Source organism: Fukomys damarensis, unplaced genomic scaffold, assembly GCF_012274545.1.
Source record: "Fukomys damarensis isolate Sample0158 unplaced genomic scaffold, DMR_v1.0_HiC HiC_scaffold_33, whole genome shotgun sequence".
NCBI classification, from domain to species: domain Eukaryota; kingdom Metazoa; phylum Chordata; class Mammalia; order Rodentia; family Bathyergidae; genus Fukomys; species Fukomys damarensis.
The window spans coordinates 48179198-48205192 of NW_022900945.1; the positions used below are offsets into that span (position 1 = coordinate 48179198).

The 25995-nt window shown below is 38.5% G+C and overlaps 1 protein-coding gene across 3 annotated transcripts in view; it reads right to left on the reverse strand.

Annotated features, from left to right (window-relative positions):
- Spag17 (sperm associated antigen 17) overlaps positions 1–25995 on the reverse strand; it is a 195771-nt gene that overhangs the window by 22004 nt on the left and 147772 nt on the right. For 2 of the 3 annotated variants that reach the window (XM_033758259.1, XM_010631185.3), the window contains 11 exons: positions 24139–24266; positions 22349–22531; positions 20525–20638; positions 19945–19990; positions 17999–18098; positions 17726–17773; positions 15231–15330; positions 13262–13364; positions 12158–12289; positions 6191–6327; positions 4822–5006 (listed from right to left, as the gene is read on the reverse strand). In XM_033758259.1, the coding sequence (XP_033614150.1) occupies positions 4822–5006; positions 6191–6327; positions 12158–12289; positions 13262–13364; positions 15231–15330; positions 17726–17773; positions 17999–18098; positions 19945–19990; positions 20525–20638; positions 22349–22531; positions 24139–24266 (1276 nt within the window). The remainder of the gene's footprint in view (positions 1–4821; positions 5007–6190; positions 6328–12157; positions 12290–13261; positions 13365–15230; positions 15331–17725; positions 17774–17998; positions 18099–19944; positions 19991–20524; positions 20639–22348; positions 22532–24138; positions 24267–25995) is intronic. The other variant, XM_010631186.2, reaches the window with a different exon arrangement.

Below are 25995 nucleotides of genomic sequence, written 5' to 3' on the forward strand. Positions count from 1 at the left end.
TTTTTTTTTTTTTTTTTTTTTTTTTTTTGAGGCAGGGTTTCACTATGTAATTGAGATTGCCCTGGAACTCACTGTGTAGCCCAGGCTGGTCTCAAACTCACAGAGATCTCCCTGACTCAGCCTCCAGAGTGGTACCATTATAGGCGTATACTACCACACCCAGCAGCAAAGCCTTTAAATATCAACAGCAATTAAGAAAAAGAAATAAAATGCATTTAAATTAAAAAGGAAGAAGTAAAATAATTAACTAAAACTTATTTAACTAATTGATGGAAATATATTTAATTTATTAAATAAATTAATTGAAAATTAAAAAATCTGTAGATGATGTAATCCTACATATAAAAACCCCAAGATTACACAAAAATTAGAAGTAATAATTCAGTTAAATTCAGGATACAATGTCAACACACAGAAACTGGCAATATATTAATCCAAAAATAACCCAATTGAAAAAGAAATCAACAAGGCAATCCCACTTATGAGAGCATTTAAAAGAATACTTAGGACTAAATTTAACCAAGGAAGATTGGCATACTGAAGACTACTAAACATTAGTGAAAGACATTGAAGAAAGCACAAATAAATGGAAAGATATATTATATCCTCACTTGGAAGAACTAATATTGGTAAAAACATCCATACCATCCAAAGGAAAATAGGAATTCAGCACAACCCTTATTACAATCTCAATGCTAATCTTTACAGAAACAGCAAAAATTCTAAAATTTGTGTGGAAGTGTAAAAGACCCTGAACAGACAAAGCAATTCTGAGAAAGAAAAACAAAATCAGAAGCACCATATGTCCTGATTTAAATTTATATCACAGAAATAGAAATATAATAATTGAACGGAAAAAAAAGAATAATTGAAACAGAATGGTGCTGGTATAAAAGCAGACACATTGAATTAGCCATTGCTTTGACATAACACCTCACAGCCACAATTTAAAAGAGGCTTGATTTGGTTTACATTTTAAGTGGGTTCAGTCCATAGTCAGCTAACTCCAAGGCAGAAACACCATGGCATAAGGGCACCTCAGAGCAAAACTGCTGAGCTCATGGCAGCCATTAAGTAAAGCTGAGGAATGGTACTGGAGAGGAATGGGTGAGGGACTATACTTCTGTGACAGGCACAGACATCTCCAGTAGCTTCCTTTATTGGTCTGCAAGGCATTGCTCAATCCAATGAAGTTGGATTAACAGGCTGACCCTTGTCAACTTCATACCCAAACACACCTTAAACCATATTTAGCCTCCAAATAAAGACAATAGCGAGTCATAATTCTGCCTAACATAATACAACTGTCCTCTGTATAACTGAAAACACAACAGTCCCTTCCCCAAGGTCTCGACAGCATCAGCATTTTTCAAATGTCCAAGTTAACATCTCTTCTAAGACTCAAGGCAAAGTAATGGTTATGAGCCTCTGTGAAAATGAAAAACAATTTACATAATCTTAAGATACATGTTCCCATTTCAAAAAGAAGAAAGAGGGGGCTAGAAAATAATAGTATGAAAACAAGACCAAACCCAGCAGGGCAAACATTAAGTCCTGTAGCCCTGTATCAGCATCCACAGCACATGGTGGTGGAATACAAGATCCAAAGGGCTTGGGCAGCCTCACCTTTATGTCCTGGCTGGTTGCAGTCCACAGGGACTCTGTCTTTGGTTGGCTCTACTCATTGCCTGCAGTTTCTCCTTAGCAGATGTTCCACATTACTGGCATCTCCAACTTCCCAGGGACATCCCTACACCTTTAGCTTCATTTCCAGAACATCACAGACTCTGCTCTCAGGAACTCCTTGCCTGGAATCCTAGGTCTTCCTTTGAAATCTATGTGGAAAGCTTCCTGACTCCACATCCCTTGCATTCTGGATGCTTGCAAATCCAGCATCGGTGGACAATGCCAAGGTCAGCTGCCAGGCACCCGTGGACCATGGCTGTAGCAGTTTCTGAGGGACTGGATGTTTGAACAAAGGGAAATGAATCCCAGGGAACCAGTTACCTAGGAGGCCCTTCTCAAGTAGGCACCCTTGTGCTTGCAGCAGGTGGGGTCTTGCTGATTCCTGAGATACTATTCCTTCATCTTATTGTGCCTGTACGAAGTACTTGCTTTCTTTTTAATGGTGCTCATCTTTTTAGCAGCCACACCTACATTGGCCCCAACTTTATATATGGTTTCTTCTGAGCCCAAATTTAAGTTTTTAAAATTTCTCTGCTCTATCTTTTGCCCCCAATTATTATTATAAATCTGGCCAAATAAAGAAGCATTACCTGTTCCACAGCCTGAATGTTGGGCTGTCTTGAAATTTCTTCTACCAGATTAGTCTGCTACTCTTAAACTCAGTTTCCTACAAAGTCTCAGGACACAGGCAAAATGTAGACAAAATTTCTGTCTGTGTGTGACATACATGGTCTCTAGTCCCACTGCAACAGAGTCCTTGTTTTCAGCTGAAACCTTCTGGCCCTGGTCTTTCTTGTCTATATTCCTATCAACAGTCTGGTCTTTTGAGCTCGAATCAGAATTACCTATCAAGCTCTGTTTTCAGCATGCTAGGACTTCTTTAGCCCACAAACTTTTCCAAATTCCTCCCTCCAACCAGTTCCAAAGGTTTCCAAACAACATGATCAAGTATAGACACAGCAATGGCCCCACTTCTCTGGTGCCAGCTTTCTCATTGCTGGGATACAATATCTAACAGCCACAACCTAAGGGAGAAAGTTTAGTTTGGATTATGTTGTGAGAGGATTTGATCTATGATCATCTCGCTCCAAGGCAGGAACATCTTAGCGGGGCAAAGCTACTGAGTTCATAGCAGCTGGGAAGCAGAGCAGGGGAACAGTGCCGGAAAAGAATGGGTAATGGACCATGCATGGCACCCAAGCCATGGTTCTGTGACCCATCTAGACATATCCAGAAGCGTGTTTTACTAATCGGCTGGGCATTTATTAATACCACAAAGAAACATATCGGGATTGAAGGCTGTGTGTATAGACCAGTAGAACAGAATAGAGAGCCCAGAAATAAACCCAAATATGTACTATCAGTTTTCAATAACAGCACCAAGAGGACACGGTGGGAGAAAAGAAGGACAGTGTCTTCACTAAACTGTGCTGGGAAACCTGGATTTCTACATGCAAAACAATGAAACTGGATCCCAGCCAACAAGATATCCAAAACCAAATCAGAATGTTTAAAATATTCAAATACAAGACCCAATGCCATAAAACTTCTGAAGAGAACATAAGGGAAAAACCCCAGACATTGACCTGGGCAATGATTTTTGTTTTGAATTTCACATTAAAAACTCAACCTACAAAATGAAAATAAATATATGGGAGTACATCCAAATAAAAAGGTTCCTGACAGCAAATAAAATGATGAATGAAATGAAAGTGCAAAAGGTAAAAATATCAGCCAGCGTGTAGAGAAAGGGAAATCTTGTACTATTGCTAGGAATAACCCTGTGAAGAACAGTATGGCTATTACTAAAGAAATTAAAAATAAAACTATTGTATGATCCAGTAACCACTCTCCTGGGCACATATACAAATGCACTGAAATCACCACCTTGGGATGTGGGGTTGAAGATTCCCATGTCCACTGAAGCATCATTCATAGTAACCAAGACATGCAAACAACCTAAATGTCCAAACAGATAAATGGACATAAATGTCCAAACAGATAAATGGACAAAGAAAAAATATATGAAATTTATTTATGTGTATGTATAGATATAGATTTCATTATAATAATATAATATAATGTATTCTATACCATATATAATATATAATTATATCACACATCATATTATATATTATTATATATTATATAACAATTACACATTATATATTATATAATATTACTATGTTGCATATTATATTTTAATTATATAATTATATATTATAATATAACATAATATATAATGTACATAATACATATTATAATATAATATAGGGTATATTATATAATATATATGTATTTATCCCTTGACTTTTTAATAATAGTGTTCTCAGCAGGTATGAGGTGATAATTTCATGGTGGTTTTGATTCACACTTTCTTGATAATTAATGATGTTAAGCACCTTTTCATCCCATTGGCTATTTTTATGTCTTATTTGGGAAAATGTTTACTAAATTCTTTTCCCATTTTAAAATCAGGTTATTAACCTTTCCACTGTTGAGCTGGATGAGCTCTTCATAAATTTTGGATACTAGTCACTTATCATGTGTATAGTTTGCAAATGTTTCTCCCAATCTTTTGAAATCTATCTCCAACACCATTTCATTCTGTTAATAATTTCATTTTCTGTGCATGACATCGTGTGTGTGTGTGTGTGTGTGTGTGTGTGTGCGCGTGTGTTATATTCCTTAAATAGACTTTTCTTTTCTTTCTTTTTTTTTTTTTTTTTTTACACAAAGCAGATTTTTTTCTTGGTACCAGGGATAGAACTTAGGACCTTATGCCTTGTAAGGCAGGTGTGGTGCCACTGGGCTAAATCCCTGGCCCAGCAGTTTTCACACTAAGCTCAAACAAATGACAACTGGCATTACAGTCTGTGATTAATTTGAGAGATAGTTTCAAGTTTTGCGTACCACTGTAATATTTGAATAGCTTCTTCTTTTGGGGGGCTATGATAGATGAGAATGAAGGAATGAATGAATGAAAGATGCGTCAGCGAGTAAATTGCTGAATGAATGATGTGAAGGCTCAGGGCACAGTAACAGTATAGGAAGCATTCCCTGTGCAGACCGGCAAAGACAAGTAACAGAGGGGGAGGGGAACTGAGCAGGCATTCGGCGCTCGCTCGTCCTCACCTGCTGAAGTCCACACCAACGTTCTTGAGCTTTACAGTGGCTGCGTAGGTGTGTCCTTCTTTGAGCACTCCAAACTTCACTGATGGTGGGAGAAGGTGGAACCCAAAAGGGGGCGACTTTACATTATTAATGGCAGCAGAGGCAACCGAGGATGTGTTCACTTTTCCTCCAACGGGATCTTGAATCTATGAAGTCAGGAAAAAAAGTTAATAAAGCAAACTGATTCTCCTAGGGGTTCCCAAGATAAGAAAAAGTCCCTGTCACAAGAGGAAAATAACAGATTGGTGGAGGAAATGAGAATTTACAGTCTCATGTAATCCTTATGACATCCTTGTAAGAGGTGTTTTAGGCTCTGTCTGAAGGATGAAGAAGCTCAAGTTCAGAGAACTGAAGGACACTTTGCTGAAATGTAGGTGACAAAGCTTCAAACACTGTCTTGCATCATAGTGAAGTCTGCACTCCTTCCTCCATGCCAGTGACTATCAAGGTCAGCTTCCCTAAGAATCTCCAGCCAGACTCATTAAGACACAACTTCTGACCCTGCTCCCAGTTTCTCCTTCCATGCACCTGGGGCAGGGCCAAGGGTTTCCATTTATACAAAGTCTCGGGTGTTGTTGATGCTGTGGTCAAGGAAACAGAGAACCCCTGCTCCGAGCCCTTGTCAGCCTCCTGTGAGCAGCCCTGACGTGGGCTGGGAGTTTATTAGAACTACAGAATCGCTAGCCCCACGTAAGACTTCAGGAGTCAGGATGTGGGTCTTAATCCACAAGCCCAATGCATTTTGAGAAGCACTCTAATCATGTATCTGTTATGTACGTGGCAATGACTTCTCTGATACGGATGACTACTCTGTGGCTGGAAACAAAGAGAAGATAACTATCAAGAATTTACTAGTGAGCCTTAAAAAGCCTTCCTTTTGGAACTGAGTGGTGGAAACTTAATCTTAGAGGCTTTTGGGGAAGGGACAAAAGAGAAACTCACAATGGCAGAGGGAAAGTGACTCTGAGGCACAGTTAGGCTGAAGAAACAGTGGGGCCCGGTCCTGTATACATGTAAGTCATGTGGATTTTACCCTGAGGATTAGCCAAAGGGTGTCTGGTGATCCAGCAGTGAGCTGAGAAACTGTCCCAAAAGGCAGTACTCCCAGCACCGCTGATTTCAGGTAGCAATTGATTAGCAACTGGCTCATAAAATTTACTTCAAGAGTCTGCATGAGCAGCTCCAGCAAAGCATGCTGTAGCTTCTGTGACTACCAGCCTTACATGAGATGGTAGAGTCAGTAAATAGCAGCACACAGTAGCTGACACTAGCAACTTCCACGCGAAAGGGTTAATTGGTTCGGCAAAATTTGTTCCCATGTCTGTTTTACCTTTGCAAGTGGTTGAGACTTTGGCTTGGAGCTCAGCAAATAATGTGGTAACTTCACCTTTTCTTTCCTTGCTTGCCCTGCAGCATCTTGCAGCAAGGACTGCGGTGAAATTTTCACAGGTGCACAAGATTCTGGTTCTGTAAGAGAGAAAGGCTAAATTATGCCTCATGGACATTTCTATGACATGGAAAGTAATACCAGAGCACAAACCAGCTTGGAAACGTTTCTTCTTAGGATTTTATAGAGCTTTTTTTTTTTTAAAAGGCTATTAATTCTCATCTTACCTTTTTATATTTTACAAAGTGATTTTACATGTATTACCTATTACTAGTTCTTACCACAACCCTGAGATGCATGTAGCTGGCATTAATTTTTAAAAATAAAATTCTTAGAAATCAAATAACTTGCCCACGATGAACTAAACTTACAGCTAGGCCTTCAGGATCCTTTCCAAAATAGCAATAAGATGAAGTATAACAAAATATCAACTGTAAAAGAGTTCTTAAAACTACTGAGGACAAAGTCTTAAGAAATTTTTTTTATTTTATAAAGGCAATTCTTAAAAGCAGTGCAATAATATAAATAAAGAAAGCTACAAAATTAAATCCTCAGATCGCAAAATCTAGTTACGTTCCTTCCTGTCAGTTACATGAGTGAGGAAAAGTAGGAAATCCGCACAGCTTCAGCGGTGTACATTTATTCCAAATATTCAGTGGGCTGTAAGAATGCATTGTGGGCCATCACATTTAAAACGCTTTCTTGCATTTGAACCATGAAGGAGAGCCAGAGGGAGGGACCTGACAGTGGACTGTCCCCAGTCTAAAGGTGAGCAGGACTGATTTCTACTTGTAGCTTCTCATAATCATCACAAAACCTTGTGAACAAGAGAGCTGAGAAGGCGAGGATGTTGGTGTGCTCAGCGCTTTTGCTGTCCCTCCACACACGCTTGAGTGTCACCGCGTCCCTGGTCCCAGCCATCAGCATGGCGTGTGACTCAAGCAAAGCCAACGAGGGCTCTCCCTGGATGTCTGTACTGAAGCAGGTAATGGTAATCTCGCCTTCCCTAATGGGTTGTGAATCTAGAAGAATTGGAATCTTGGGACATTGCAGTTGTGATCATATGGAAATACCCTGTCCTTTATAGGAGAGAACAAAACCAAGGATGGGCAAGATGGAGGCAGGGAAGAAGTAAAGAGGGAGACAATCAGATGTGCATTCCTGGAAGGCCAGAGAGCCTGAGGCCAAATATCCCTGGGGCTGGCACCAGAGCCACTTGCCTGATTTTTGCTTTGTGTGCCAATAAAGCCACTAACCACCCATGCTTTTATTCATTTATATTTTTTACTGAGTTTGAGTTTTCTCTGTTAAAAATTGGAGGTTGTTCTAAATAATGTAGTACCAATCTCTCCCTCTCCTCTCTTTCTCTCTCTCTCTGTCTCTCTTTTCATAAAGAAAACTGAAGTTCAGAGGACTAAATAACTTGTCCATGAAATTGCAATAAGTGGCAAGGCTGAAATGTGAACATCAGTGTATTTGATTCCACAAGGGACACGGTCCTTGTAAGTGAGCTGTTAGTGGGGCGCAGTGTGTGAAGGGGGCAAATCCTGCTCTGGTTTCTCCAACATGCTCACTTACTGTAGTTGACGCAAGATCTCAATGTCATGCCATGGAACGTGGATTTGGGATAAGATGACAGTCAGCTCTCAGGAGCCACGGAGCTGCCTGGAGCTGCCTGGAGCACATCCTACCTGCAGTCTGGAGCGAACTGCCTCAAGTGGCCCACAGGCCCACAAACTGGGTGTTCTAAGCCACTTCAGGATTTGAAGCATTTTCATGCAGTATTATGATAGCAGATATTGACAAACACACATTTTATTTTGCAAGTCCAAACCTTCTTCAGTTGGCTCTATTGTATTTTCCAAACATTATCTTGTATTGTTGTCAAATAAAAATTCTCTAATCTGCTTAAGCTGATTTCTTGTATTTCTGCCTTCAGGCTTTTGAATTTTTCTTTAATAGACTGCATTCCATAATCTGAAAAACTGAAACCCTGAGTGCTCTAAAATCTGAAAACTTTTGAATGCTGACATGATGCATTTTTGAGTATTACTTTCTCTTCCTTACCCTTAAAATATAATGTAATAAAATCTAGAGAATTAGGAATCATAAAATTCACTTTCTAGCTGTAGCACAGTCCTAAATTTGCTGTATGATTTTAGGTGTCGCTTGATTTTTCTAGGTTTAAGTTTCCTCAAATAAAATAAAGCTTGTCTTAGGTAATTCTTCTGTTATAGCTTAAAATCTATAAAATTCTATTTATTTTTGAAGACCACTTCTCCCATGAAACTTTTTCTACTGCTGTGTTAGTCTTTTCCGGCTCTAAACTTATCTAAACTTTATTCGTAGCATGAATCAATACATTGCAGTTCATGCTACATTATTGTCCCCATCCTCAAGAACCTCAGTTGGTATCCTCCTTGTTTCAAACTATTTCTCTTTCCTCTTTCAGAAGCACCTATTCCTTGAAGCTTGTACCCCTGGACTTCATTAGTGATTGCTCCTCTGGGCAGTTGTCATCTTTTGATTTCCCCATCATTCGCTTTATTCTTTGCAGATTTTCACACTTGCGATGGCTTCCACCACCCTTTACCTAACATCACCTGGATGAGCCATCCAGCACTCTGTCCTCTCTGCTTCTCGATGACTCTTGTTTCTTTTCTTTCTCAGAAATTCCCAGGGTCATATTTTTGACCTGGCTGTAATGACTCCCGTCTAGATGTCCCCCACAAGCCCTCATGTGACCGTATGTGGGGAATTTCAAAGGTGGCTAGATTGGGGTGTGTGAGTGTAGACTGAGAGTGTGACACTGGGATTAAGGACGTACATCACGGAAGCCCCACACTGGGTGTATGTGTTACCAATTAATAGGTTTACGGCTTTTATAAATACAAAAGTAGAGAGGGAAGGCGAGCTCCTGTTGCTGCCGCCTCCTGCCTGCTCTGCAATGCCTCACTGCCCTGTTTTGGAGTCAGCCTATTATGGACTAAAACCTCTACAAGTTATGAAGTGAAACCAATCTTTCCTTCTTTAATGTCGAGTGTTGAGTATTTTGTCTGATGAACAACGCTTGCCAGTACCAATAATTTTAAAAAATCTCACTAACAAGCACTTCTTTCTAGATCACTGCAACCTATTGGTCATGGTTTATATGTAGATGTGCCCCAAGAGCCTCACATGTGCCTAGACAGGGGATTCGGAATGTGATTGGACAATGGGATGCTAGAGCTGACTTGCTCTTCGGAAGACACCTGGAGGTGTCTGTCTCCCTTCCTGACTCCTCCCCTCTCTCCCTGCTTCTAGACTGCCAGGTTGTGATCAGATTTCCTCCAGCTTGGCCCACGCCCTCCACCGTGCCATTTGTTTCTGCTTTGGAGTCAGCCAACAACAAACTATAACTCTGAACCAAAATAATCCTCTCTTGGTTTAAGTTTTGGGTGTCAGGTTGTCCCAGCAAAGAGCAAAGTGACTAAGACACTATTCTTCTAGTTTATTACTCTACCACACCCAGCGGGCAATTATTTGACCTGACTGAGACTCCTGACCAACAGCCACTATCACTTTTCACAATCAGTCTCTCTTTTTTTGTTTTGCTTCCTGATTGTATCTGGAAAAACTTTCATACTTTATCTTTATACACTCTCCCTTTTAATTAGATAGGAACTCTCTCATCTTCCCAAGACCAAACATATAGACCCACCTGAACATCTCTGCAGTGGCTCTGGCTTCTCCCCTGTCATGATGCATGAGGTGAAATTGTAAATATCCATAGTCAATTTTACCACTCAGGAGTTTACGCAGATGCCATGTTCTCTCACCTCCATTAGGTCTCTGCTCTGCTGTAATTGGGCATCTCCCTCTCCTACACCATTAAACTCTTGCTTATGATGAAATTATCATTTACAGATCAACATGCACCAATATGGTTAATCTTTTTAAAAAATATTACCTCTCCCTTGATCACATACTCCTCCCTTACCGTCCCATTTCTCAAATCTTTTCAACAAAACTCCTGGGTAAAGCAATGCATTCTTGCTGCTGCCAGCTCTCTTGGGCTATTCTGGCATCACTCATTTCAACTGGGATCTGCTTCCCTCTATGTCATGAAATTGCTATTGTTGAGGACACCAGGGATCTCCATTTCTCACAACCCCATGGTAATTATTTATTTTATTCCATCTTTCCAGAACAGTCGATCACTCAGAGTACTCAAACATTTCTGTGCTCCTCTTTTGCCCCTACCTGTCTTTGTCTTAATTGGCTGTATTCGTTTCTCTTCTGGCTGACTTCAGAGCTTGCCTCAAGATGATGGTTCTCAAAATGCGACTCTATACCAGCAACATCAGTGCCGCTTAGAACCTGTCTTGGCTTTAGGACTGGTTCCACCAGTGTACCGAGGAATCAGCCCCAATTCCTTTTTTTTCTCACACTTAAATATAATGGGTCACAAGTCCTATTGGCTCCACCCCCATAATATATTTCCACTTAATTTGCTTTTCATCTTCCCCACCTTAAACACCTTAGTCCAGGTCTTCAACAATTCTCATTTCTATTACTTCTATTGCTTCCCCCTGCTTCCACTTTCCCTCTTTCTCCCTTTCCTTACGTATTAAACGATTGTCCTCAAAGCTATAAGGGGATCTAAAAAAAAAAAAAAGCTTGCTCAAAGCCTTCCAGGAATGTCTGCATGAAATTGCACCTAGAATAAAACTGAAAATGTCCCCAGGCAGCATTATATGACCTCACACCTGCCTGTCTCTCTGACTGCACCTTTCACTTTTTCCTTTGCTTATTGTATTGTAGCAGTAGCTATGTGTCCCCTCAAGGCAGCATCTTGCTCTTCCCACTCATCATGATGTTCCTCTCCTTTAACTTGTGCATGATTGACTCCTTGTTCTCCTCCATGCCCAAATGTCCCTTCTGAGAGAGGCCTTCTAACCCCAAGTGGAATCTTGTTCCTCTCAGTCACTCTCTCTGTATTATGCTGTTTTTACGTGAAAATGTTACCTACAATGTGAATTTATCTAACTTGTTTGCTGCTTATTGTCTATTTTTGCCACAGTCTGCACAGCTCCATAAGACTTTGACCTCCCACTTGCTATATTTTAATACCTATGACATTGCCTGGTATAGTAGGCATTGAGAATTGTTTAGTGAATGAATGAAGTTTATAGGAAAAGTTTAAGGTCAGGAAGGCAAAAGATTCATGTAAGTTAACTCTCTTAATTCATCTATAAATATTCTATCTATAAAAATTCTCTATAATAGATGGTTAAGAACCAGCAGCAGTTTCTCATAGTCAAAGATAAACACGTTCACAGAAATCAAGTGTTGGCAGGATTATCTATCCTGCTTAAATATCTCTCTTCCCCTCCTCAGATGGGCCATTCTAACAACTCCAAAACCAGTGTTATGTGACTCCATTTCAACTAGGTATTATTTTGTGCTATTCTGTATTTCAATTTCTACTAGTTAATTAAAATTATGTGCTGTGCAAAACACAGACTACATCTTGTGCGTCTCTTCAGTAATCGCAGAACAAGAATGTATTGAAGTAACAGCTAAATTAAGTTCAGTCGACAAATTACCACCTGCTCAAGAAAGGCTATGAGGTCCCTGACCATCAATGTGTCACACAATGAGTTCTCAGAACAATGATGGACAAAATAAAACAATGAAGTAAAATAAGAAATCTAAAATTGTATTTGTAATTTCTTCCCTTCAATCTGGGATTTGTAGTAATTCTCAAACTAGAAGCCTTACAAATCTTTGTAGCTTCAGGATCCATGACCCTCTGGTATTTTCTGTATCTGTAACTTCATCCCATCCCTTAGTGCTGTTATTCAGACTTCACAAAAGTATAGCATTCACTTTTGAGAAGCAATTAGATAAAGCAAATGACTGTCGTACCTTCAGTAGGTTTTGTCAAGTCTTCAGTTTGGTTCTGACTGGTGGGCTCCTTGGTATCCTTAGAAATCTCTAATTTTGGAAGTCTAAGCACATTTGAGGACTCCTGTTCTGAAACTGCAGATGGATTGGAATCTAAAAGAATCCCCAAACACATATTATAAAATGATATTTTGGGCCTTGATGTCATGACTAATGCTCGTGTGAGCAAACACTGAACAAGATGTTTCACAACGCACAAGGTGCTTTCCCCCCACCTTCCTGGGAAAGATTAAATATATGAAAGCCATCAAAAAGCAGAGATTGTTCATAATATGCTTTAGTGTTGGCCAATAGCAAACAGAAGAGTATCTGTGAGGTCCACATTTCTAGGAGCTGGCTGGCTCTTTGTGGGTATTCAGAGCAAACAAGAGAGTGCTGCCTTGTTGTGTTTTTCAAAGTCCATGCAATTTGCCTCTACTTTTACCTGGTGATGGCGACTTTGATCAGATTTTTAGAAAAGGTTGCTAATCTATTCATTCAATTGTAACTCCTTGTTAAAATAATCATAATAGAAAACCGATTTAAAAAATAAATGTAAGTTTGAGGAGGAAAATACCTTTCAACTTGTGTGTTGAAACCATTCACCCTGGAACAGTTGTAGCTGCCTAGGGTACTGTGTTGAGAGGCTTAAAGCGCCTAATGCTAGGTTGTCTTACTATTGGTAGCAGTTGGATTATGTAGTGAAGGTGGAAAATGCCACATTCCATTGAAAGTGTACATTTTATTTACATAATTAGTGTATGTGGCTTGATATTTTGAGACCGTATGAATGTCTCATTCCCCAACAACTTTTCATTATTTCTTTTATTTTTAAATTTGGTCTTCTATGTGCTTTTGGGTAAACTATAAACACAGAAGTGAAAGTTAAATTGTATGTACAACTTGGTTTTCTCATGTAACTCAACAAAATCTATAATATGCAGATCACAGTCAGTTCTGTCATCAGCTATCATAAAAGGTGCTATAAACTAAGGTGCTATAAACTAATTATATTCAAAGTGCCTACTGTTAGGTATTATTCAGTTAAGTATAGTTAGCAGGAATAAGAATGCATTAACATATTACCTGAATAAAGATCAGATGTATCTTGATAGGCTGTTTCATTTGCATCTTTATCTTTCTTTGTAAAAGGAGGCAGTTTTTTTGAAAGCTTGTCCAGATAATTATACTTAAAAGAAAAGCCAAAAGATTTATTTTAGACTCACACATGGCTGAAAGGCAACTGCCACAAATACATTCAATTGATGAGCATATTTTTATGATGAAAGCATATTTTCAAGGCTTTGAAAATGAATGAAAATTTTTCCAAGAGAACGATTAACTCAATTCTAGCTTTTGGTGATTAGTCATAATTTCCTATAATTTCTTCTGCTCTGTTACTATCAGCATCTGGAATCTTTGAGGAGTTCTGAAGTTATGAACACATGAGGGATTCATTTTGCCACAGGATTTTAGTGACCCCCCAGGCAGTGAGGGGCAGTTGGGCCTGTGGTTTGTATCTTAGTGCCATCATAGTAGCTGGTGGGTGAGGAAATTTTAATGACATAACGCTTCAAAATGGAATTTATCCGAAAGCAGTCATTGATTGGCAGCACTCAACTCCACCAAAAAGAGCTTAAAATAGATGGGAGAGGATACTTAATAGTTGTAAAATCACTAATAGGCTGAGGGTTCTTTTGCTCAATTCAAATGAAAATCATGAATCAGCAAAGTGCAGCTCCATTAGTGCAGATGCCTAGTCCTGGGATCTGAGTCCAAGTGGACCTCAGGCCTTAGCATCACAGCTTTTGGCAGCTCTCAGCTGCCCCTTTCAGTTCTTCAGCAGCTGAGGTTCATAGTCATTTTGGCAGTTTTCTGAGCTCCTCTGGTAGCTGCCACTGCTCTCTTAGGGTTCTCTTCGGGTCCCTGCCAGTGTCTGCTGGCCTCTGCTTCTGGTCCCCACTGATATCTGCTGTTTGATACTGGTCTCTGTGATCTCCACCACTCTCTGGAATCTTCAGGGCTAGAAGCCCTTAGCATTAATAGCTCCTTTTAATGCAGCCTGCAATGCCCATACTACCTGAGATAAGAATCCATGCATAGCTTTTATGGGACTCTATGAGCAAGGCTTTACTGGGACCTGTGCTGCAACATGCGGGGTCAGTTCACCAGAGGAAGCCCTCTTCCATTAGCCACAGGAGTGTGAAGGAGCTCTGTTTATCTTGAGCAGGAGCATGCTCATGCCTGTGCAGTTTTGCAAATTTTGTGGATCTGCTTGAGAACTTTCACAGTAATAGGAGTGTATGCAGGGAAGAGTCATCTAGGATAGGTTCCTAGATAGAACCTAGGAGAGAAGCCTACTGTGGCCAAGACAAATATCCCTGGAGTAGGATGGGGTATCTAGGGTAGCTGTAAACTTCAGGAGAAGCAACTGCTTGACTGACAGCTCCCATAATTCCCTGAAAATGGTGGGGCTGAATTGCGAATGCCACCTTTTTGAGGGGTTTCTAGGAGGGCAGTCAGTGTTAATTATGGCCCCTTGAGAATTGGGCATTTCGGTAATGGGCACTGGTCACTCACATCTTTTTCCTCTCTGGTGCAGGTTTTTGGCTGCACTTTAGAAAATTCGAACCAAGTGGCCCAGAATCAGGGGAGGATTACACCTGGAAGCTGGACCTAGAAAGCAGCTGGTAAAGTAACCCTTGGGTAGTGGGAAGGTCTGGGGCTAGCTGCCTCAGGCCACATTTAAGGAGGTGAGGGGGAGTCAAAAGGAGGGGCAAGAAAGCTATCAGATATTGTGCTGGCTGTGAGAGAGCAGAGGGTGGGTTCGGCCTCATGATTTTTTAATCTTAGGAGAGTGATAATAATATACTTGTAGTAGAGAATTTCTACACTGGAAGGAGAACTGAAATTAATCTTCCTTGTGAGAATATGGATTTGTTAATCAGGTTGATGTCGTAGAAAATTAAACAAAATTAGGAAAGAGAGATCACATATTAATGTAAGCTATATATAACTTTTATAAATACTATAATTGCTAATTATACTCAATTACCTGGGACTGATATAACTGGCTCAATTCAGAGTTGAAATAGGGTTGTAGCACTTTGTTCCTAATTTCTGTTAGCTGATTTTTTGTCTTCTCAATTTCCTTCCTGGTTGATATTTCCATAATGATGCAAAAGAAGACATAGGACATTAAAATATTTGCTTATGTTTTAGCTCTAAAACTACAGAAAATCAATGCAATCACCAACAATAAAATTGACAAGAATTGTTCCATTGGACGGACAGATTCTTGGTCAATTTATTTTGATTCCTTTTCTTTTTTTCTGAAATCACTCACATTTCCTACTGTGGAAAGAAGACTCCCATGTAAGATTGGAAATAATGATACCAGGATAGTTTAATTTTGCAGTTGATCTCAAATGACTACAAACTATGTAGCCCTACAATGATTGAAGCTTTGGAAATTTTTCAATTCTGAAATGTAAATAACAGCTAGGGAGTCTTCTGGTTTATAAGTTCAGTAGCAGTGGTAACAAAAAATAAAACCTGAGGGATGACCTACAAATGATGTGGCCAGTAGTTACAAAGTTATTAGGCCATCATGATAATCCTGGTGGATGCCTTTTGAATAGCAGAGTCCCTCTACTGAAGAGACAGCACCCAGGAAGTTCAGTGAGATGCATACTGACATTATTTCAGGTCAAAAAATCAAGACATGGAGATACCAAGTTATCTATTCCAAATCACATAACTAATAGAGATAAAGTCTGCAGTGAAACCCAGGATGCTTCTTCCAAGATCATGACCTTGACAACAGCACATATCTGTCAACCTCCAATCATCCAATTGGAGAGCTGAAAAAAACTTCAGTGAAGTGGCTGGTGAGCATAGTACAATCTTGTAAATAATTAAACTTACCTGACTCTAGATATGCTGACCCTAAGACTAGGGCTCTTATGTAAAATGGCACTCCTAGAAATATCAGACCGATATAATCAGCACATCATCTTTCTCCTGCCTCATTGGATTCATGCACCCATATGTGTCAGTCTGGCTATTGCTTACTACTCTCTTAAAATTGTTCTCAAAAAGAATTAATACATCTAAACCCGAATTTGCTTTTTTCATTCACGTTTTTGACATTTGTTGAGCACTTTCTATTTCTTGAAACTTTCCCCCTTTTACATTTTCCCAACCTTTTCTTTCTACGATACACATCTAATTCCCTGTTTCACTTTGAGTGGTTGGCCATTAACTATAAGTTAAGATTTGAAATTATTAATGATTCAAATTTTTAAAAAATTGGCTAACACATGCACATTCAAAAAGTATTAACAAGTAAATAATAAGGAGTACTCCATGTTACACTGTTCCCTGACTTCTGTCTCCATTCTCACTGCTCCCCACCCTCATCAGTCTCTTGAAAATGGTTTTTGGGTCATAAAACCTAGGACAGATTTTCTGACTTTCTCCTGCAGCAAGTCATCAGACCATCTTGTACGAGGTGTCCCTCCTAACCCAGATGAAAGGAGAATTCTTATATCTGAAGACGGTGACACAGAGAAGAATCTGAACAACAGGTCTTGCTAAGTTTCTCCAAGTTTACTAACATTTGATGGTATTTTTTGTCCTATCCTATTTCTGCACAGTTCTCCATTCTCCGTCAAACTTAGTACAAAAATACTAAAGTTTAACATTTTCTTTGGATCTTCATTTTCTTATGAAGCTTCCTATGTCATGCAAGCAAATAAATTTATATGCTTTTTATCTGGTTAATCTGTTGTTGTTGTTTTTCTAGAGACCTCAGCTATTAGACCAAAGACAGATAGATCAAAAGATATTTTTCTCTCACCACAGAGAGTAAGGTATATGCCTTCCAGTTTGACAATGTAGATGGAGGTGAGCCATTAGGGTTAGAGTCTTAAGTTACCACTTCCTCAACACATTTTATAAGGTAACAGTGGCATCTTGATGAAGATATTCATCCTGGGAATCATTTTGAAGAAGGGCCATACAAATGTATACAGTACTATTACAGTTATACTATATACTCAACAAATCTATATATTTGCCTTCCTTTCTTTCTGGCAAGAGAGCTGGAGATGGAATCCTCAGGTAGGATTGGAAGACAATAAAAACATGTAACACTTAGAGCACATTCCTCATGTGACTGACAAGAATCCTGGAAAGTTGATGAGCACATACTGCATCAAGTCCAAGAAGATTTATGAGTGTATTAGAATAGGACAAACACAGATTTCCTGAGAACCTAGTTGCTCAGGAGAGGGAGAGGATGCAGCTAATTGTCAAATGGGCTTCTTCAAGAGATAGTGATAATGTCCCATGGGAGCTGATGCACACACACACACACACACACAAACACACACACACACACACACACACACAGAGTGGCAGAAATGTAGAAAAGGCTCAAATAACAGTGCTGAGCCCAGATGGTAGGGTTTTGTAGCCTCTCCATCCCTAAGATTATATGACTTTGGGCCTTTTCACATGCTTTTGGATATGTCAGGGTAGAATTACCTCTTCTCCTCTATCTTTTCTTTCCACCTCTTTGATGCTGCTGTGTGCCTATGTGAAAGGAAATAAAAGTTTGATGAAAATGAGCAAGTAACTCTGTTAGCTTACAAAAATCAAAAGAAAAATTCAATTATACGCTACAGTGCTAACACTGTGGGAGATGAAGGGCTGGGGATTCATTGATGTGGTCACCCCTATTATGATTCCCACACTTCTCCATTTCCTTAATCATCATCTGACCAACACTACTTAGAATTCATTATTGGAATGGCTTACCTCCATTTCTTCTCAAAGGAAGTTTTACTGAATGTTTCTGGTGGACATTTTGGAGCAGAAGCCAAAGACTGCTTGAATACCTCGGTTAGGTGGGCTGTAACTTTGAAAATACTTTCATTTAGTGTTTAACTCTACTTCTCTACAATGCAACACAATCAAAACCCAATTATTCATTGGGTTGTTTTTAAGAGCTTACATTAAATCTGTAAGTGTTGACAAAGTTTCAAAGGCCAAGCAGTAATACAACAGTAAACATACTACTTTATACTATCAGGAAACGCTCAGAGTCAGAATGTAAAATGTGATGCCACCCTATTTATCCCACGCCATCAAGGCTGCTGCATTCTACTTCTTAACTGAATTCTTTCATATATGAAATAGAAAATCTTAAAGTAAATTATCATGATACTAAAAAATATTTTTCTAAATGTGTACTTGGCTCCTTGAATCTGAGGATCTGAATAAAATACAATTGTTTAGAAGTTTGGGTGGTGATTTTTTTAGGGTTCATTCCCAGAACTTGGTCTTGGTGAGACATGAACAGCAGAGTGGAAAAAATGAACATTTCCAGGCTCCATAATTATGTAAGCTTAGGAAACACTGACTTGTACAAGGCTAAATATATTTTGTTACCATAGAATTTTTCTGTATTTTTCATTAATGTACAACGTGACTTTCTAAGACAATGTGGAGGTAATGTGGAGCACTATCCATCCTTATTTTATGACAAAATTCATTTTTGGTGGATCTGCCTCATAGACTAGCATTTCAGGAAATAGTTTTATGTAAGGCTGACTTAGGATCGCTAGTATCATTGTGTCAGGGACAATTATAAGTACACAAGAGGCTCTTTGCTTCCTGCATCAGTAAACATATTTACATTTACTTTGTCCTTCACTACTGGGTGGCCTGTATGTTTACTATTGTGCTTCTCAGCTTGGACTAAAGGTACATGTTCCAAAATTACAGGGTAAGTTTGTCAGATAAAGTGCAGGGCACATAGTTAAATTTTAATTTCAGAGGAACAAAACTTTTTAAAAGTATCAGCATGTCCCATATTGGCCCCAAAGCTAGTAATTGTTGTTCATCTAAAATTCCATTTTAACTATTTGCAGTCAGTAAATAGTTTGCATTGAGTGAATCTGGCAACTTTACTACAGGGGTCACCCAGTAAAAAGGCGATATTAGCATGTCAGGACCAGGAGCACTGGGGTTGTGATGGGCTCTTCTATTATGATCATTCTGAGGGGTAGCTGCTAGTCACCTTAAGCCAAATGTTACCCTGTCATACTGTGACATTTTAAGAAGAGAAACATCTAGATAAGCAAGCAAGCAACCAATCAAACAAACAAAAAATAAATTCACAAACGGATACTATGGAGGACACACAAAATGTCTGTGGGCTGAGTGAAGCCCATGACTGTCAGCTTATGACCATTTCCATGTGGGAAAACAAACAAAACAATCAAATCAAACCAAACCAAAACCCCACAAAATTCTCTACCTTGTGTTTGCTGTAAACTATGAAACTGTCTAACCAAGAGTGTTACATACATAAAGTATAGAAGAGTGCAAGGTTTTTGTAATGATTACACAGTTGCTCAAACATTCTTTGCATATGCATGCAGGAGTTGCTGGTTGGTTGACTGTCTCCTTTCTATATCTTAGCTATGTTCTAGGTCAGCATAAAAGTCAAATGTTAATTTTTTAATTCACCTGATGAAAGTTAAGGGTGAATTAGAAAGACAGTCTTGTGTTTCAGGGATCCCCTAATTCAGGCAGAATAAAACACAAATAAGCCATCTCAAAACAACATAGCCAGTATGAGAACAGAGCTATATACATGAGACTTTGGTATGAGATAAGAGAATGACTAATAAGTGTATTTAATATTATTCCTTTGAAACTTGTTAGTATATTGCAGAAAAATATTAAATGCCAGTTACCTTCACTAACATAACTTTTTTCAGTTTCCTCCATTTTTGGGAAAGACTGAAAAAAAAAAAGAGAATTGATCAATGATGATTACATTGCATACAAAATTCACTTTGTTTAGAAGTATTCTTTATGTACTCAAATTGACCTTTTATGGAAATTACTACAAAATGAATGAGCTTTTTAATACTAATATAAAATTTATTTGATTTTATTTTAGTTATTCCTCTTACCTAAAACTTTTCTAAAACTGGAAATCATTTTAAATTACAGAAACTTCTTTTTCTTAATCTTTTCAACTCCTTTAGTAATTCACTTAATATTTCAACAGACATTATTTCTTTGAATGACAATAAATCTTTATTTGAGACACTTCAGAATTATTGATAATCAAAGAAAGAGCCTAAAATGTATTTGGAAAATTCAGCATATAAAGGATTGATTTACACAGAAACAAGGTATTATAAGCAAATGCTTCACAGAAGTGGCAGAAGCACCATATGTCTGTTCCTTATATTATTTTACCTAGGAGCATCTACTATTGAAACAATGGTAATGTCACAGGTCTTGTCTATAAAACCATTTTCTCACCATAACTAGCTTGAGAAGATCTGCAGCATTGCCTCTCTCCTCTTCAGTTCTGGAATCCTTGACTGTCATTTCTTGTAGTTCTTCTTCTTTCTTTAGAATGTGATTGATATAATCCTAGATAAGTAGGATAAGACACATGGATTAAAAAAAAAATCAGGTTTAGGCTGGGCAAGGTGGTACATGCCTGTAATCCCAGCACTCCAGGGGCTGAGGCAAGAGGACTGCTGTGAGTTCGAGTTTGAGGGCAGCCTAGGCTCCACAGTGAGTTCAAGGCCAGCCTGAACTACACAGTGAAAACTTGTCTCAAAAAACAAGAAAATAAAATCAGGTTTAAGGTATATATACACAGACATCTAAATAGTCAACATCAACTTAAATGTTACAAAAAGATGAAGAGTAAAGAAGTTCACACAACTCAACATTCAATTGCTAGCCAAACAATCTGGAAAACAAAAGTTAAAAAGCAAAGACCTGAAAAGTCCACAAGTGCAGCCTTGAGGCCACAGGATAAAACTGCATGGGGACTTCAAAGAAGACCTGCTTCTAGTCTATGCTTCTGTATTCTCCTCAGTAAAACTGTCACATTTGATTAGATAATGTGTAGACCTTTCAAGTATAGTCTTATGAATGTATCTATGAATGCACATTGCTTAGTCTATGTCTTTGCTTCCAACAGAATTATACTTTGCTTTTATGAATATTTAATCCATTTCCATTATGTATTGACCTCTGGCTCTATGTCAAGTATTGATTATTTAACAATAAACAAAATGCATGTAATTTTTTTTCTGAAGGACTTGAACTGGAAAGTGAGATATTATTGATAGACTCATTCAATTAACTAACTGTACATTTACCAGTTATAAGATCACTTCCAAGCCAAGACTCTTTTCATTCATGAACAAATACCAAATGAATAAGTGATTCTATTTTTTTCCAGAGATCACTCTACTAGTCTAATGCACATAGTAAGAAAGGAGGTATCTGCATGGTAATCACAATTGTCAGAATGTGTAACCATGACTGCATAGAGGATGAGAAAGATTACTCTGAGAGGAGATTTAATTTGCTTCAAGAAGCCCAGAGAGGTTGCTTAGGAGAGAGCTTCAGAGAAACAGAAGCAGACCTATGTAGACCTGCAACCTATGTGGTTTATTTGTAACTCAAGGACAAGAAACAAAACACAAAAGAAAAGCATTTGCCACAAATTGTATAAGGGTTTTTGGTCAAGGGACAGAGCCAGAGTGGGATGATTTGGTATGTGACACATGTTGACCTAGTTTAGACAATCTTGTCAGCACAGAGGGGACTTAGTGGCCAAAGCAAGCATCTCTGAAAATAACTTGCTTTTGATTATGCTGGCTATTGTCCTGCAGATTTTGCTTTAAGTTCTAGCCATGCATTCCAGGCTAAGCAAAGAGGTACATGGTAGTACAACAATAGGCTGGTTTATGGCAAGTGTATGCGACTATTCCTTAACACGGTTATGTAGTCTAAGACACTTGGAGATAGCCAGTCTTTGACTTTCTGGGGACTGTTTCAAAGGTCCCTTCCTTAGTGCACTCAATCACTCCTTTGGCCACCATCTCCCCATACATAGTGTATTACTTTGTCTATGCTGGGGGCCTCTTAAATGATTTTTACATCTTAAGTACTTTTTACCTCTCAACCTTCTAGTGTGGAAGATTGACACTCATGTGTTACGTTGGATAATACTGGTGGAATTAGATAATTTTAGGTTCCAAAGGAACCTAAGAAAAAAACCAAGAAGAATGACTGCCTTGTTCATGACATTTTGGGGTCAGATTACCTGGATTTCATTACCTTAAGTGAAACCTGCAGCCTCAGTTTCTCTTCATTCTTTATGGCCTCATGCTGGATGAACTGGCGCATCTGCAGCACCTTGGGGTCTTTAAGCACAGGAGCTGGGGCATTCATTAGCTGTTTATATCCAATGGAAAGGCCCTTCCAAATTTGAGTGCCAAATGGAGGCCCTGGAGTTTTTCTCTGACAAAACAAAGCAAGACATTCACCAAAGAGATCAGAATGTCTTTACCATGGATTTTAAAAATTGACTATTTATGTAGATACTACACTAGGAGCCACTTGTTAGGAATGCAATTCTATACTAAAAAAAAAAAAAATTCTTCTTAACATCAAAAAGTTCTTCAAATATAAAGAAAATTGATACTAGAACTGGCCAAGTCTTCTTCTTTGTGTTTATTTCCAAGAAACTGGATATTTCAAAATCTTGTTACATGGTGTCCTTCTGAGTGGCATTTAAGGCAGTGCTAAACAAAGGGCTACACCGTAATAAGGCAACAGGCTAGCTTATGACAAATGTGTGTGATATTCCTTAACATCATTATGAAGTGTAAGACACTAGGAGTTAACCAGTCTAACTTTCTGGTTCTATGCTTATTTTGTGCTAGAAAGGTTCTTTGAGAGAGAAACCAACTATAGATAAATAACTTGTGTTTTGAAAGTTTATTGATTGAACATCCTTGTCACTGGTTTTCAAGAGTGGTATGCTTTGTGGAACTCTGCCAGCTGTGTTTCTTTGAAAAGCCCCGGCCAGAGATAACCACTCGGAATTTTGAAGCTCATCACATAAAAATTTCAGAGAATAAACTTCCTTCATTAATCCCAGATGTAGTGCAATTATCACATACTACTTTCAATTTGGGCACAGCCTTAGTGAGCTTTCTGGTGTGACATTTTTATTTTCAGAAAAGGAAACTAAGGTTCATCATGACTTCTTCCAAATCCCACATGATAAGTTAAAAATCAGGACATAAATTTAAAATAGCTTCATCTCACCACTTAGATTACATTTACCAAATTAAAACAAAGGGGTGGAACATCTTTGTTTTCTTAATTGCTCATCATCTCTGCTTTTACTATTATAAGATTTATTGTAGGGCAGCAAAAACATAATTTAAAAACATTCTTCTCATTTAATACTAGGTCTCCCTTCCTGATCATATTGTCAATGTCTTCACTGATTTTAGAATTTAGTATCATAGAGACATTACATAGTTATTAAATAAAATGCCAAATCTTGCAAGATGCAGGACTTCATGATTACTGCCCAAGATGTTTTCTTTCATTCTTTACAAACTTAGGTGGGATTTGTCTCATTTGACATAATCGCAGTACTTAATAACATTGCAGTTGCAAAACACACATGTAATCCTTTACATTATTCTTATATACTCAGCTTGTGCATTTTTAATATGTGAAGAGAAAAATGGCAAAGTGAGACTTAAAATTCTAGTAAGAAATGAATAAACTAGTAAGAAATGACAAGAGGAAATGGCATAACATCAGCAATTCTATGATAGGAGAGGTTAATATGCATTATTCAGAAAGGATATTTGAATGTCATAGGAAGATGTCACAACTGCAATATAGATAAAAGAAATAAAATTTAAATTAGCTATCCAGCTACATTCCTCTAAAATTCTGTTGTTATACTATAAATGTTAAAGAGCTTCAAGTATTAAAACTCCTTAAGCGTATTAACAATTTACATAAGGTTGAGATATAAGTACATGGGAGAAGACCAGGTACCTCAGTTCTGCATATGCAACTTTGTAGCAGAAAATGTGTACCTCAGTTGAGGGGAATGTCTCCCATGATCTTGACTGGAGATTAGGAGGAACAATCGTCTCTAATTCCTTCTTCATTAACCATGGTGATGCTTCATGGAAAGGACGAAGGATTGTGATGCTCAGGGCCCCTGATGAAAAAAGAGTTTTCTCCACTAAAATTACTCTGGTAAATTCAACATGCATTAATTAAATTCATCAAATACCTTTGAACTGTCTTCTACATAAAAGATTAGCGAGACCCTAGAAGATTATGCTTAGGGCCATATAATCTAAAAGGAAAGCGAGGCTGTTAGTCACTGGAACACCTAGAAAATGGGTGTTGGTCATCTAGAAGTGATCAAGATTCACTGATACCTCACTGTCCCTCAATAACCACATCCAAGTCCTGCCAGTTCTGTCAACAAACTTTTGTGACACTCCCCTCTTGTGCTCTCACCAGAGGTTCTACATTACACCATTGCCTCAGAAAGATTCTGCTCTGGACGATATATCAGCCAGCTCTTCTACTCATGTGTGCTCTTTGAATGAGTTTCCCTCCAGTCAGGCTGACTGGTCATGTCCATCCATGAATCAAATTTTTCTTGGACTTCCCATTGCTCCAAAAATAAATTGGAGTATTATTTTTTCTTCCTGCCTCAACTTGCACCATTCTCCTCCCCTCTGTGCTTCTAGCTATGTGGCCTCTTTCTCCACTTTTGTGTTTTTTCTCCTTTGTGTTCTAATTTTCCAAGAAAACTCTTCCTCCTACCCGAATCAACCATCCTCATCTAGTACCTCATGGCTCAAATGTCTTCAAGGAGGCTTTTGAGCTACCTCAGGTGTCTCTACCGGATGCTCTCATAGAACAGTGTTTCTTTCCTTCATAAACCCTAGTCCAGTTTATAATTACCCAGCTATTTGTGTGACAAAATTAATGCTTTTGTCTTTTACTGAACCACAAGCTTCGTGGAAACTGGTCCTGTTTTGACTCACTACTGTGTTCCTAATACCCAGCCAGTGCTTGGCACATGTAGATTTGCCAAGTGATGCTACGTAAATTACCAACACAGCAATTTGAGATTATTTCTTGTTCTCATACATTTATTTACATGCATGCATTTCTTACACAGAGCCCTCTACTCTCCATAGTCACAAAGAGCAAAGTATATTACATAGTGGTCATGTGCATGGATACACTAAAAGATAAAAGTACATGGAGATGTGGGCAGTCTCATAAATGCACACAAAGTATATCCCACTGAACAAAAGATAAAAAAGAAATACAGACCTAGGCACAGCAATCAAAGTAGTACATTTCTCTAATAATCTCTGGTCACACACCAATTTCTTTGAAACTGATGAAAATAATATAAATTTCCAATGAATATACCTTACATGGCTTATATATCTCAGATTGGTAGTCTAGCTCACACATAAACGTTATTTTCTTATCGCATTCAATTTAATCAAGGCAACGCCTTTAAATGAAAAAGAAAAACCATGGAAGATATCTTTCATTCTTAACAGGATGAAGTAAACTCATCAAGCGGGCAGGAGGAAAAAGAGATGATTACAATTATTAGGTATCATAAATATACACTAAATGAAACCACTTAAATTTGTGAGGGCACGAAGAGAAACAGCCTGGATCCTTGAGGGTAGGGAGGAGGCCTAGGTTTAAGTACAGATCTGCTTATAGTAGCGGATGAATTTATACTCAGTGTACGCAGGTTGATGCTCAGAAAGAGCACGACATGAATGTAAAATCGAGTAGCTATGGAAGCAGATTGGCGAGGCCAACTGGGAAGTGGAAGAGTAAGCAAAGGGAAAACAACGGAGAAGGGGACGGACTGGATCGTAAGAGCGAGAGAGCGGGCG